The sequence below is a fragment of the Phalacrocorax aristotelis genome, chromosome 5 (genome assembly GCF_949628215.1).
Source record: "Phalacrocorax aristotelis chromosome 5, bGulAri2.1, whole genome shotgun sequence".
NCBI classification, from domain to species: Eukaryota; Metazoa; Chordata; class Aves; order Suliformes; family Phalacrocoracidae; genus Phalacrocorax; species Phalacrocorax aristotelis.
Window position 1 is genome coordinate 32325239 of NC_134280.1, and position 14109 is coordinate 32339347.

Sequence of the window (14109 nt, forward strand, 5' to 3'; positions counted from 1 at the left end):
AAACAAAAGCTTGCTAACATTTTCCAGGACCAGCGAGGAAATGAAGTTTTTGAGACCTGAGGCATGGGGACACAAATGTACCCTCAGCTCTGCTTTCTCAGAGAAAAACAACTAGTAAAGCATGTGCTTGGAGAGGGCATATTGATTTTTTAAAACATTTCTGCCGAATCCCACATTTCCTTGTTAGTTAATACCTGCAACTATCAGCCTTCCAATGTCCAGTTAAAGCCTGACAACAGCTGTGGGTCTGAAACGTCATCAACTTTGACCAGCTTCAGCAAGTTTGCCCTACCAACAGCTCACACCAGGAGCTTCACTTCCACATTCAGGACATACCAATGCACATGACAAAAGTGTTATACCTGCATATTTTCTCTCATATCAGTAGCCTCTCGTAGCGGATGCACTGCCAGCTTAAAGATGTCATCAATAGTTTTGAGACCGGTGTTCCTCAGCATGGTGTACTCCCTTGCTTTCTTTCCTATCCTCACCGAGAGGCTGCGCTTTTGGGCCTTCCCACCTCCACTTCGGTTGGTTATTGCAATGTGAACAAAGAGAGTAACGTGCTCCATGATATCACCAACAAAAGACCGTAGCGGTATGTGCCTGTATCCGGGCTGTAAGCACTCCAGCGGGATGGTGTACTGCCCTATGAACTCATCCCCAATGTAGTCATCATCCAAAACAACAAAACGGATCATGGCCAGCTCCGGTAGATTGATCTGGAACTCAAAGCTTTCATCAAAAATGGGGTTATCACTGTTTTGCTGAACAGTTTTAGTTCTTTGTTCAGTGCAGTCTGCAGGAATCCCATGTATTTCTATGCAGACATAGGGGTCTATGACATCCCCTTTTGCACATGCACCCTTGGGCTTTGGAAAGTTCTGACCACTGATTATTTTGACGTGTAGGACTTGGGGAGAAACGCCTGGAACAATACCCTTGGTATTTGCACTGAAGTAAGACACTTCTTCACGCATCACTGAAGGCCTGAGAACGTACCCGCATCCCCCATTCTGTAGAAACCAGCCGGTATGTAGGTCCATCATGGGCCCTGGGGTCTGATAGTTCATTGCCACTATCTGGCAACCACAATTCCAAAAATCTTGAGGATTTAAGTTACTGGAGTCTATCCTCATAGCACTTGGGTACACCCTGGACAGAAACTTTTTGTTGTAGTTGACAAAATCTTCAGGGTATTCATTTGCAATCCGACTGGCTTCTGCCTCACTGAAGGAGCAAATTTCCCAGTAATTTTGAGCTTTCATGGATGTCTCAAAGTCTTTGTATTGGACAGATTTGCATAGGGACACCAAGTCCGACAATTCCCTGCAGAGCCATATCAGCTTTGGTTCCCTTGAGAAATCCTCTGACAGTCTCCTGGATATTTCAGCCTCTTCGTCTTCATCTGTGACTTCTCCTTCCAATATATCCTGGTCACAGGGCAGCTTCTTTCCCTTCACAATAATCTTCATTTTCAGTTTCTCGGGTGATGGGAGGTAGACTTCTGAGGATAAAGGTGCTTCTGTGTAGAGTTTGTTTCCAAAGATCCTTTTCATGTGTTGCACCACTACCTTCTGCTGTTGTACTGAGCAGTGGTTCCCCAAGCAGAGAATAAGGGGGTATTCTGAAGCAAAGAAGGCCAATTTGTTTATTACCTCAATAACATTTCGAAAGGCAAGTGGCGATGTCATGTTGTTACGGTTACAAATAATGGGTTCATTATCTGGGCCGTCACAGACATCTAGTTCAATACTCCGACAACTCATCTTTAAAGCTCTGACATAACCATTGATATCAGCTGGTCCTCTGAGTTGGTCTTCTATTAGGTATGTATTGTGGGATGCATTGATGTAGTAATGTGACAAAGGCTGTGTCATGTCTTGGACAATTTTTTTGTGCTCTGGGTCAAAAATATCACATTCTGGGGACAACAAGTATTGAGTAAATCCATCAATTGCAAGAAAACCTTTCAACCGCCCTTCTTGAGAAAGCTCATACCTGCGTATAATATCTAGACACATTTCTTCTGTTATGTGAGTCACTCCTTGCTCAGCCTCTAAAAACAGCATGAGGTCATTAGCATCTAGATACTCTTTGTTTTTAGATATCTGCACAAGCAAGAAATAAACTTCAGGTCTTGTGCAAAGTTCGCTGAATGCTTCACAAAATTCCTCTTTTGTTACTCGTGTTGTCAGTTTCTCTTTGCTCTTCTGGATTTCCTTAAATTTTAATCTAATCTTTGATTCCTTTAAGGTGGGGTTAAGTTTCTTTATTAGCTCCACAGATGTATCTTCTAACATTATGCCATTACCGTCAATGTCTGCTGCTTCGAATACAGTTTTTAGCCAGGCAAACCGTGGGGTATTATGGCTGCTTTCCATCAAATCCAAGGGTTGTTTGCTACGAGAAACCAAGTATCTTAATCCCGATACCCAAATATTGGCCACATCTGCTGAATTGGCAACCAAGTCAAGGGACTCATAGTTCTCACCGTGAATTACTGACAGCGCACAGTCCTCAGAAATCTGGTCTGCAAGTCCATTATTCCTGAACGTTTCTGTGTTCTTCCCTAGTCTGATTTCCTTTATAGCAGAAATATCAAGCTTGGCTTTCTCAAGGTCCTTCTTGGAAGGCTCCCAACGAAGAGCCTGCAGGTCAGGATCCAGAGTAAAAAAACGGTTATAAATCCGGGAATTTGGACGAACTTTCTTCAGTTCACACCCAGCCTGCATAAAGCTGATACAGTCACTGGCACTGCTTATTTTCTTCTCTGATGGCATGCTGCTGAAGGACACTGTTTTCTTTCTTCCACATTTTTGGTTTGAAGGATCCTGTGAAATAATTACATAAAAAAAAAAGAATAGGTTTTCTTTGGCTATTCCACAAGTGCATAAATAATAGAGAAGATATGTTTATGTAAAGATAATTCATGACGTTCTCAACCTCAAAATGCAACATATTATCCCTTCCCACAATTCAGTTCCCTACTGAGCTATAAAATATACTGAGCTATACAGCAACTTGATTGATTGCAGCATTGGAGATACCAAGTTTTCATGAGTGACATTTACAGCTATTAAACCGCCTTCCAGATCTCAGCAACTTGCTACATATGTGAGGAGGTGGTACCCAGTTGTGTCATATACCTATTCAAAACAGGTATGTATGGGAAGAGGGGTTTCTTGGGAAGCTCCAGCACTTGGTTAAGGTCTGCATAACCAGTAGTGGGATGGATCTCACCAGGATTTAAGCTATATCATGAATAAAGGAGGAACTTTGGGATAAATGGTATGAGAAAAGAGTCTCAGCCTTTGTGGGAGGAGAAGGGGAAGAAGCCTCCAAAGCAATGCTGGGAGGAGAGCCTGGGACAGGTCAGCATGCCTGTGGGGCACATGTGACAGCTTGGTGCTCAGCAGATGAGCATCCTACCTCAATTCTGCCTCTTTTCTGCAACCTTGGACACCTCAAGCAGGACTAAAACAAAACCAAACAACAGTCACGGGTCAGACCCCTGAGAGACACATTCAGGAGAGTCTGGGCTTTCTTATTTGTATGTTCTAGTGTTCTTTACCAAAGGACGTTCTCACCAGGCGGAAAAGCCCATCTCTGCTGCATGCACAACAACATGGCTTTCATGGCCTCCCTCATGGGAGACCCATACCCCTTTGCTCAGCCCTAACCTACTTCACACTCTCTTGTCTCCCCATCTGCTTTGAAAAGTAGCTATTCTGGTCATTTCTGTGTACCAGGACCACAAAATGCTGTGGGGAAATGGACAACCAGGCAAGAAACCCAAAGCCTTTTTCTTTAGGGTATATATTCCAAATTGTCTAGAGAAAACACTTAACCAGACATGTGTGACTGTCTTCTCAGTATCAACTACCTACTTGCTGCTGGATTTAAACCCAGCTGCCTGCAAAGCTTTCTGTAATTTTAGTACAGCAACTCAATTTCAATATTTTCCCACATAGTATCATTTCAAAACATTTCACAACAATTACAAATTGCAAATCATTCTTTTCCCCTGTATGATTTACATCTACTCCATTGGTATACAAACTATTTAACAGCTACCAAAAACATTTTTAAAACATCATTCAAAGCTGTAATTAATAGTGAAACACTTGTTAAAATTGCTTTCCCTCCCATTTCCCTAACCACCAGCAATACTTTCCCAGTTCTGATGTTGAAGGGACTTGGCTGCCTGGATATTGAGAAGAGGGGTCCCAAGGAGAGTAGGTTTTGTTGCTGGGTGTAGGCACGCAGCCCTCCATCACGCTGCCCTCAGGCCCAGCCATGAGAGCTGCACCAGGGAGCAGCGTCCCAACAGCCCCAAGGGACCTGCTTTGAGACACCAAAATCCCGGACTCCCAAACCCTTTGCCTTCTGGACTCTCCTCCCCTACCCCAGGAGCTGGATCCCTGCAGCTCCCATTTATCTGCTGTGTCATTCACCCTCCTTCAAGTCATACTCCCCTGCAAATCCTAAATGTACCCCCTGCTCTAGCAGTGCACTCCATCCAGCCATAGCCATCTTTCTGCTGCTCTGCACTGTCCATGCACAAGTGGGACCCTGTGTAGCTCTCCCAGCCACACAGCATCGATCTTGGTGCTTAGAAGAACATCTCCACTCATTGTCTGCACGTTTGTATAGATACTTTCAGCAAATTAGTCAGTATAAATGTTTTAACAAAATTGCTATTGTCATTCACTCACTTCATTCAGTAACATTCAAAATATTTCCAAAACCCCAGCCCCTCAACGACTGGATTTAAAGGCATGGCATCTGCTAGGAACTAAATCAAAACCTCTACATTTCTTTTGCTAAAGATTTGTCATTAAACCGATACAGCGACTTCTACTGACAAGAAGAATTACTCTAGCCATTTATTGTAGTACTTATTATGAGAATTAGTCTTTAAAAAATAGGAAGAAAGTGAATGAAGTGAGTACCTTGGGTCAGATACTTTTTTAATTACAGTTTTCTGCTAAAATATTCTGTTCCTGCATTAGCATACTGCGTTGTAATACACAGGTACGGCCATGAAAATCTTCAAGCAATAGATGCTAATGAATACAAATGAATGCAGCCGACTACCCTACGGGTTCTAGAAGAGCCTTTTCTTTCTTATTTCTTTAGGTTTACAGGAGCAGTATTTAGATTTAAGATTGATGATTACTTAAGCTTATTTTTCTCATCTAGGAAGAGGTATTAATGGCCTTTGAATCTGCAGTGATTCATTCCTTGATGGAGAGTGGTTCCTCAGGGCCAGACCTGGAAAACTCATCAGAGCAGCATAACTGATTTAGCTACAGGTCTGCCATTTAGTCTTTGCTAGAGAGGCAGGAATTGTTAGGTGGCTAATATTTTTCTGCAAAAAAATAAAAGTAATTTATTTTTATTTCCAAGATACCTGTGCTTTTCAATGAAAATAAGCCACAGAATTAATCAGCTATTTTTGGGCGTATTAAGGTGGGAAAACAACTAATTGACCTTGTGGAGAATCAGCAAAAGTTGCTTTTTAACATTCAGTCTTAGCCTCTCAGAGATTTGGAAGGAAATAGATTATCCCCTGTGTCCTCTTTCCACCCTTTTACTTTTGATGGTTACTTCTGGTTTTGTACTTGGTGGTACATAAGGAACATCAGAATTGTACAACAGCAGTTGTTCATCTCTGAGTAGGACTTCCCCATACCTTTTAATCCATTGAAGAGAATTCTAGTCTAATCCATCGATTAGTTGCCTAAAATTACAGGTTTTGAGTGTTGTTGACATTGATAGGATTATTTTAACTGATACAACCATCTCCCATACAAACTCTGCAAAACTGCAATTGCTAACTGAGCTTATTACTGCATCAGCTATTCCCCTCTTGGTCTCTACAGAATAGGAACATACTCAGTCTTTCAAAGTGAGAGCTGCTAATTTAGATTTAATGAGACAGTTTCCATTCATAATTAGCAAGAAGTTATTTATTTTAGTGTTGCAAAAACTCAAAATGTGCTTCTGTAAGCTCAAATGCTGTCTTCTCAGCCTGACAAGCCATGCGCTTGCTTTTGTTCTGCCACATTCACATTGACTGAACAAGCACCTCCAGATCCTGACACTGGGGTTTAGCCAGGCCACACACTTCCAGGTCTAAGGGATCACCCTGGGGAGCAGAGAAGTGTTTTCTTCAAGAGTGTCCTTCCACTGAGCTCCACTCACGTCAGAGCCTGGAGATGATGATTTAAATAGATTTTGCCTCCCCACTGATCTTACGCAGAGCTTAGTTCAACTGAGCCTACAGAGTTAGGTTCCTAATTTTAATTTAGCTATTGTCTTTCTTTAAGTCTCTACCTTAATCCAATTTCTACATGTTGCTCTTCTAAGACAAGACGCCCAGCTAAGAGTACTTCTGTGCTGTGGTGTCTCTAGGGGCTAAATTCCTCTTCCATTTTACCTTTCACTGGAGACTACGAACAGGAACAAGTACAGCCACCTGGAAAACTAAAAGCTGCCAACATCTTATGTGAAAAAATAGCAAAACTGCTCTCTAGTGCTATCTGCCAAAAACCTTAATGCTGCAAATCATCAAAAAAACCTCTCTGCGATACTTACCCACACAAGAGTACTTGCTCACCCTTCATTAACCAAAGTACAATGAGATGTACCCCTGAATCTTGGAGGTGAAAGCCTATTCTTCTGATGCTAAGTCCATCAAAAATGATCTTACCACACAGTAACGGGCCTAGGACTGCTCTTTATCCTCAGTCAGTTGAACTGATGACACTGAATGTATTGTGGCAGTGAAAGAGGGAAAGGATGATGTTTGCCGAAAAAGAAACCTACATCAGTGTGAAAACAAGCAAATAACTTGTGTAGATTTTTCCACCCTAAGACCCTCTCTACCAGAGATAATATAGCTCTATATAAAACACTGTTACTGAAAACAAACACTACCAGTTTGTATGCAATGTAGACGTACAAAAAGAAAAACTACCTATATGGGGAAACCTTGTGCTTTCCAAGGCACGACATTTCTTTCAAAGTGATTCAAACTGATTTCCTTCAGTTCTTTGGACACCCCCTATAAAGGTGACCTAACTAGCTGACTCCACCTCCTGCTTCTGAGCCTGCATAATATCCATTATGCAAAAATACCTCAAGACCTCAACCACAGGACCACTTCAACATGTGCTTAGCTTTCAGCATACACATAGCTGTGCTCTGAAATCAGTTAACACCAAGGAGACATAAGTGAGTGCTGGCCCGACTGCATCCTAATATCACGAACAACTGTTTTCTAAAGGTTTCTAAAGTAGGGATTCAGAGCTTCAGTCTAAGCACACTCCCAAAATAGGCGAAGCTCTCCTGTTGAACACATCATCGTCAGAGGGACTGGATGTGTAAACAGTGGGATCACTAAGCCATTAGCAGTTGTGGGAAAACTCCACCCCATTCACCCTGACCTTTGACCACTCAATCTTCTGCTGTTTAAACCAAAGAGCTAACAGAAATAAATACGTGGGATTGAAAAAATATTAATAAACATGCTCTCCCACCTCATCATACCCCCTTTGTCAAAACTATAGGACGTAAATTGTTGAGCTGAAGTTAAGAAACAGGGCAGTAATAAGAGCTGTATAGCAACACGGAAGTCAAGCTCATGAATTATAATTTGTCTGAAATTAAGTTACCTGGAGGGCCTCTAAAGCATTGACAGCCTTCCAGGAGTCTGGTAAGGAGGATGAGAAGGGCAAAAAGTATCGCTTACGTGAAGACACCAAAAGCCCTTAAAGAGCTGCTGGGCTTCTATGAAAGGATGTGAAATTTAGTAATGATGCTAAGAGCTAAACTCGTTAAGTGCAGTTAAGAGCCATTTCCCCATAAACCAATTCACATTTTCACCAGTGAGTATCACCGTTGCTCAAAGAGAAGCTCTATTTTGATCTTTGCCATTTCCCATGAATGTAGCACTAAAAAAAAAAAAATCAATAACAGACAGCTTAGTCTGTCCTCACAAATAGATTGTGATAAATGGTACATCCTAAAAGCTGTCTGCTCCCAAAACTCCAGATGATCCACTTAATTGGCCAAATGATTACCTGATGGGTTTTTTTTTTTCCAGGAGAAACTAATTAGCTCTACTGTGTGGGGTTTTTTTAAAAGCAAAAGAGTGCTATAGTGTAAGGATAATAATTTTTATCTTTTGGGATGCTTCTAGATATTTTAGTTATATACAGAGAGAATCCCAGTCCCCAAAAATCTTGAAGCTTTACAGTACTTGATGTGGGGAAAAAAGTACCTTTAAACATTAAACAAGGAAGTTGGTGAGTCACTAGTGGCACTCAAAGCACCATGTAGCAGGTTGACAAATGACAGTGTATTTTTTCTATAATGAAGTAAGTCAGGGCAGGGAAGGTTTATATAAACTATCTAAGAGAACACAGAAAGTCAATGCTGGGGACAGAGCTGCAACCAGATCTCGTTCGTTTGTGAGATTTAGTCCATCTGAGCAGAGACGGGATTCAAAGCTTCAGCCCACGCTATCAGTACATCATTACTACAGGTAGCAATGATCACTGGAAACTGGTATTCATTACTAGGACACAAAGATTTCTTCTGTGAATCTCAGCCACATTCAGGCCACCCTCAGAGAGCATCCCAGGATTGCCCATTTTGCAGATTTTAATCAGTTCTCCACACAGCCTCTGCTACCACAACAAATTAATGAGCTGAACTCCCTCTAATCCTTCCTGGCAAGGCCTGTAGGATATAAGTATCAGATATCCACTGTGACAACCCACAGGAAAACAAAGAAAAGGTTATCTACTCAAAAGTCATCCAGGCTGACAACTCGTAGCACAAAGCAGCTACTTTTGCACAGGTGCTGAACAACCAACCAGCCTCATCACTGGCACAGGCAGCCACAGGGATGCTGCCAGTCACACTTGGGCTAACCACACAGTGCAACAGATTGCAAGACCAGATGTTAATGCTGTGGGATCGGCCTTGGTAGCCTCTTCAAGGCAAAACTCCTGCTAATTCAGGGATTTGAGCACATGTGGCATAAAGACTGGATCCAAAGTTTAACACATGCACTCTTAAAAGCTGAGATACACATGTAATGGAATAAATAGAAAACTTAAGGCAGACTAAAAATACAACATTGACAGATAGATACATGAGAAATAGCCTTAGAACGCAGTGTCCAACAATTTTCCAACTACCAAAATAGTCACGCTGGCACGTCTGCAAATCTAGCTAGTTGCCACTAACTAGCAGTTTAACCTGAGCTCAAGCTCCACGCAGAAGCCTAAGCACTATCATCATTCATGAGAAAGCAATAACTAGGGATCTCAGACACAGGGGAAAGTGGCATGGGGAACAGTAATATCAGCATTTACAGTGGGCTTTTCTCAACTCCCCAGGATTATCCAGACATTGGGTATGGTAGTGGACTCTCACCAAGATCTATAATAATGACTTTACAGTCAGTTTCTCATCAAAAGGGGAGGAAATGTCACCCTGCAAAGTGGGCACCCTGAGGGCAGGAAAACAGAGTGAAGACAACAGCTTAACTATTCTGGGATGCTAAATAGTCCCTGCTGGAGAAGTTCAACAGACTCAAGATTGTAACAGCTTGTCTGCTTTCCTCTTCCCCTCCATTACTAAAAATGCGTTTCAAATACTGGGCTGTAGGCTGCAGAGATAGAGAAGAACGTCTGGAGGAGATCTTTGAGAAAAACATCTGAACCAAAATGATTTGCTGTTCAAGGAATGCTTTGTTGTGTTTGCTCCCCCCCCCTTTTTTTTCTTAGTTACTGGCATTGCCAAGTTTATTCAATTTTACCATGAAGAAAATTTACATTTGCTGTTTAAATGACAAATGAGAGGAAAAGAAAAAAGCAGCAGGACATAAAGACTCCATCTGGAAACACTTTTTGGAAATGAAATCCACGCAATGCAAGAGGGGTTTATTTTCTGGCATGGTATGACACTGAAGTTACTAATTCAACTTGTTTTTATAATTGGGGCCATGAAGCCAAAGTCAAGAAGCTTCGAAGAGCTTGAAGATGAGATGAACAACTTTTCAGTGACTGTAATGAGGCTACCACATCACAGCTCCTGCCACCACTGTTCCTGACATTTTTCTCTTTACAGTCCATTATCCATCTGGTTTCCACAAAGACATCCCTTAAATGAAGGTGCAAGTACCTATCCCTTTACGTATTAAGCAACAATCTACAACGCCTCTCTATAACGCTATGGAAGACCCCACCTGATGCAGAAGATTTTTCATGTTTCCTCTTTGTTCTCTCTGTGGAACAAAACCTTCACTTATGACACCCCAAGTCCCAGATCTACTTCCAGCTGGGAGGACACTTTTAGTTTGGAAGCAACTGACACAGACGACCATTGGACATAACGTCCCCAACCACTGCCACGCCCAACTGCTCTGTTATTTCCAAGTATTTGGGTTGCTTGCAGGCTGTAACTCTTATGAGTCTCCAAGGGCACCTTGGACATGGATTGAATTTATCCCCATGCTCTAAGGGAATATAAACCTGAGAATGACAGAAAGACACTATCTGTCTTCAAGCAGAAGCAGTAACAGCAAGCCCTGGGAAAATGAGATCTTGGCTGCAGCGTTCCCAGGAGAGCTCCATCATACAAACCCTTGTTCTTTTACAGATCCTGCTTTGAATGCATCTGGGGCAAAAATTTTAAAAAGTGCCTACTTAAAGCGGCTAACCCTACAGCAATCACAGACCTGCCTTACAGAGCTCCTCCCTCCACTCACACAGACCACAGCTCCCATCGGCCCCCATCTGCAGATAAGCAAGCCATACAGAGCAGTCTGTACCAGATCAGTGCTGTTTCCAACCCTGGAATAGAAGTAACCAAACCAGGGGTCCTCATCAAGTACCTATTTTCAGTATTTGAGCTGATCACCACTCTTACTAGGTGGCACAGCAAAAGAGAGTCTCTCAGATTGGCAGGTGCCAAGTTACTTAGATATAATAGATCAAACCTGTGCCTTAAATCCAATCTGGAGACAAGCCAGCACCAAGAGCAACTGGTGGAGTTCAGACAACATGAACTTCCCCCATTTATACCTACTTAAAATTTCTGGATTGATTTCAGGTTTAGAAAGGTGACTGCAGCGATGTGGACTTGCACTGACCACAGCCCGGGTCATGGTAGGAAGAGCTACACCTGAAGAAAATGGCCAGATGCTCCACCGAAGGGACAGATGGGAAGCCATGCTCCTGGCCACGTCATTTAACAAGGCACCCTGGAGAGGAAGCCCTGTTCTGAGGTACATTTGTAAAACTGAGTAAGAGGATGTTCCCTAAAGCTTAATGAAACTTACTCTGGTGACAGATTTGTGGGGCTGCATTGCAAGGAATGTGAATCCCATTCACTAGTGTACCAAGGTAACCTAAACGAACAGCTGGGTTATTCTTCCTGCAGGCATAATAAACAGTGTCTCTTGAAATATGCAGCCCTTGCATTTAAAAAAATACACATCCACTCTTCATACAGACATGGAGCAAAGCATTACAAGTGTAACTGGTCTGAAACTGCAGCAGAATCAATGAAGATCCAAGATCAAGAGCCAGGAAACACCAAAGATCCAACATCTCAGCATCTTCCCAACAGCTCTGAGCCCCGTGACCAGGAGGACTCTAAAATATTGCTAGCAAACACTGTGCAGGCTCACTGAGAGTTACAACATTACCCTGACGTAAGGGCTGCCATGGCCCCAGGGAACAGGAAAATGAGCACTGCAACATCTGTACATCTCAGCACAGCATTAATGTTCATCTCTTTTGCTAGTCAGAGATATGACAGCTCTGCAGCAAGTGCAGAGAACACTGCCACAAAACACAGACTGGAGCAACTTCCCACTGTCTGTAGTTGAAACATGATTTAGAAGCTGCTCCTGCATTAGCACAGGGATGGGAGCAGTCACACCTACACCTGTGAGCTAACGCAGAGATACCTGACCCAGCTTCAGGGTCCTTACCCACGGTCCTCCTAGCAGGGAAGCCACAGCTTGGTGTGCATGCTGCCATGGCCACACTCCTCATAGCACCCAAGTCCCAGTGCAATTACACAGGCTGCACTCCTTGTGCAGAATAAACTGTGGCCGTAACCCCAGTGATCCACAGGACTCAGAGTGCTAACATTCAAAGCAGAAAGAACCTATAGGGCTTGAAGCCTTTGAAACTATAGAAGATGGGCTTGTTATTTCCACACATCATCCCGCAATGCAAAAACCCAAATGTGAACACAACACCCTATGTGCACACATTCCCCTGGGCTTTTACCTGCAAAGATTTTATTTCTGCATCTCTTTGAAACAACATATGTTTTAAGTACTTTGAAGAAATTAGTTCTTCAGACACAGACATTAAATCAGAGCAAGACCTTCTCTGAACCCCTTGTTTGGGGAGGGGGGGTGGAACCACCACCACCAAAAAAAACCAACCAAACAACAAACAACCAAAATTAAGCACTTTAACTGAGAGGGAATTGCAAGAATGTGACCTAGCTGAACCCAAAAGACTTTTTTTTTTTCTTTTTAATTTTAAAGAGACCTCCATTGGATCTGTGGGAAGTCTTCCTTAAAACCTGACAGAAGAGGATGATCTGTAGGTAAATCATCTGAACTTTCTTCAGTCAACCCATGGAAAACACTATCTAAGCCAGGCAAGCCAGAAAGAAGATTATGTTGGTTAAAATGGCTCTTAAACAGGAAAGAAAAACAGCTACAAGCAAGAAATGCATTACAAACTGAAAGTAACAGAAGTTGTTGGTGTGTGTTATAAAGTAAAATGAGGAAGATTGGGAAATTAGTGAAGGAAGAAAACAAAGGAGGAAACAACCACCAGAGGAACTGATACAAGCAGGAGAAGGGTTGGGTGGCAGGTGGCAATTACAGCAGAGAAAGGTCCAGGGAGTTCATCTGAAAATACTAGGAAGAGGCTGAATCCCACCAGCAGGCCATCACTGAGTGGGAACACTAGTGCTGTTAATAGAACAAAAAAAGCATTTATCCACTAAATGACAGCAAGAGAATTCCAGTAGTAACTCAGGAGGAAAAGCCAAATGAGTTTAAAAAGACCTGGCTAAGGAAAAACTTGCCCCCCAGTACTCCCCTTCATTACACTTCTGAATGCTGGATTTGCAGCATATCTGTGAGTGGGTATTTTTCATTGTCAGAATAATGGAAGAGCTGAAAAAAAGATTTGATTAAGAAAGAATAAAAAGACAATTAGCATTAAGTATTTCCAACATTATGGAAAACAGAGCTTGTCAGACTAACCTGATATCTCTTTTATGAGATTAAAAGTTTGGTTGATACACATAATAAAGTCATTGTAATACACTTAGACTCTGTAATATATTATGGTTTCTGCAACGCATTTGACTTGGTACTGAATGACATTTTGATTAAGAAGATATAGCAATAAAAATAAACTCAGAAGACGTTAAATGGATCAAACATGAAATAAGGGATGTGTCTCAAATGCAACAGTAAATGTGAAACACTCATCATGTAGATACACTTCAAACGGAATCCTGCAGGGACCAGTTCTTAGCCCGATGCTATTTAGCATTTTTAGAGTGACCTGGAAGAAAGCATAAAATCAATGTACATGGGAGTCTGGAGAAGATACGAAGTCAAGATTTGAACAGTGATGAATAACAAAGAACATGGCTCAGTGATCAAAATTCAAAAGACTGCTTGACAAGCACTGCACAAAAAACCCATGTTCCAATAAGGACCAAAAAGTGAGGTCATAAATCTAAGAACACAAGGGGCAGGTCTTGTTTACAGGACTGTGATCCAGGAAAGAATATTTTTTGAGAAAAAAAAATTTCTCAATTTTGTCATCACAGATGATCAGCACAGAATATAACAAAAAGACTGCAATGGCATACTTGGCTGTCTAAACAGAGTATCTGCTAGAGATAGAGCAGGTCTGATACCTTTCTATTTGTCTGTCATGTGATACCCTCAGTTTAGAAGTTACCTTGAAAACTCACAAAAGCTACAAGAATCAGGAATATTTTGGAAAACGCATTCAAGTAAGAGATTTCATATTCATT

General features: G+C 42.0%; 1 protein-coding gene across 1 annotated transcript in view; it reads right to left on the bottom strand.

Annotated features, from left to right (window-relative positions):
* PLCL1 (phospholipase C like 1 (inactive)) overlaps positions 1-14109 on the bottom strand; it is a 214478-nt gene that overhangs the window by 42286 nt on the left and 158083 nt on the right. Inside the window, exon 2 of the mRNA XM_075093863.1 lies at positions 363-2834. Within this exon, the coding sequence (XP_074949964.1) occupies positions 363-2834 (2472 nt within the window). The remainder of the gene's footprint in view (positions 1-362; positions 2835-14109) is intronic.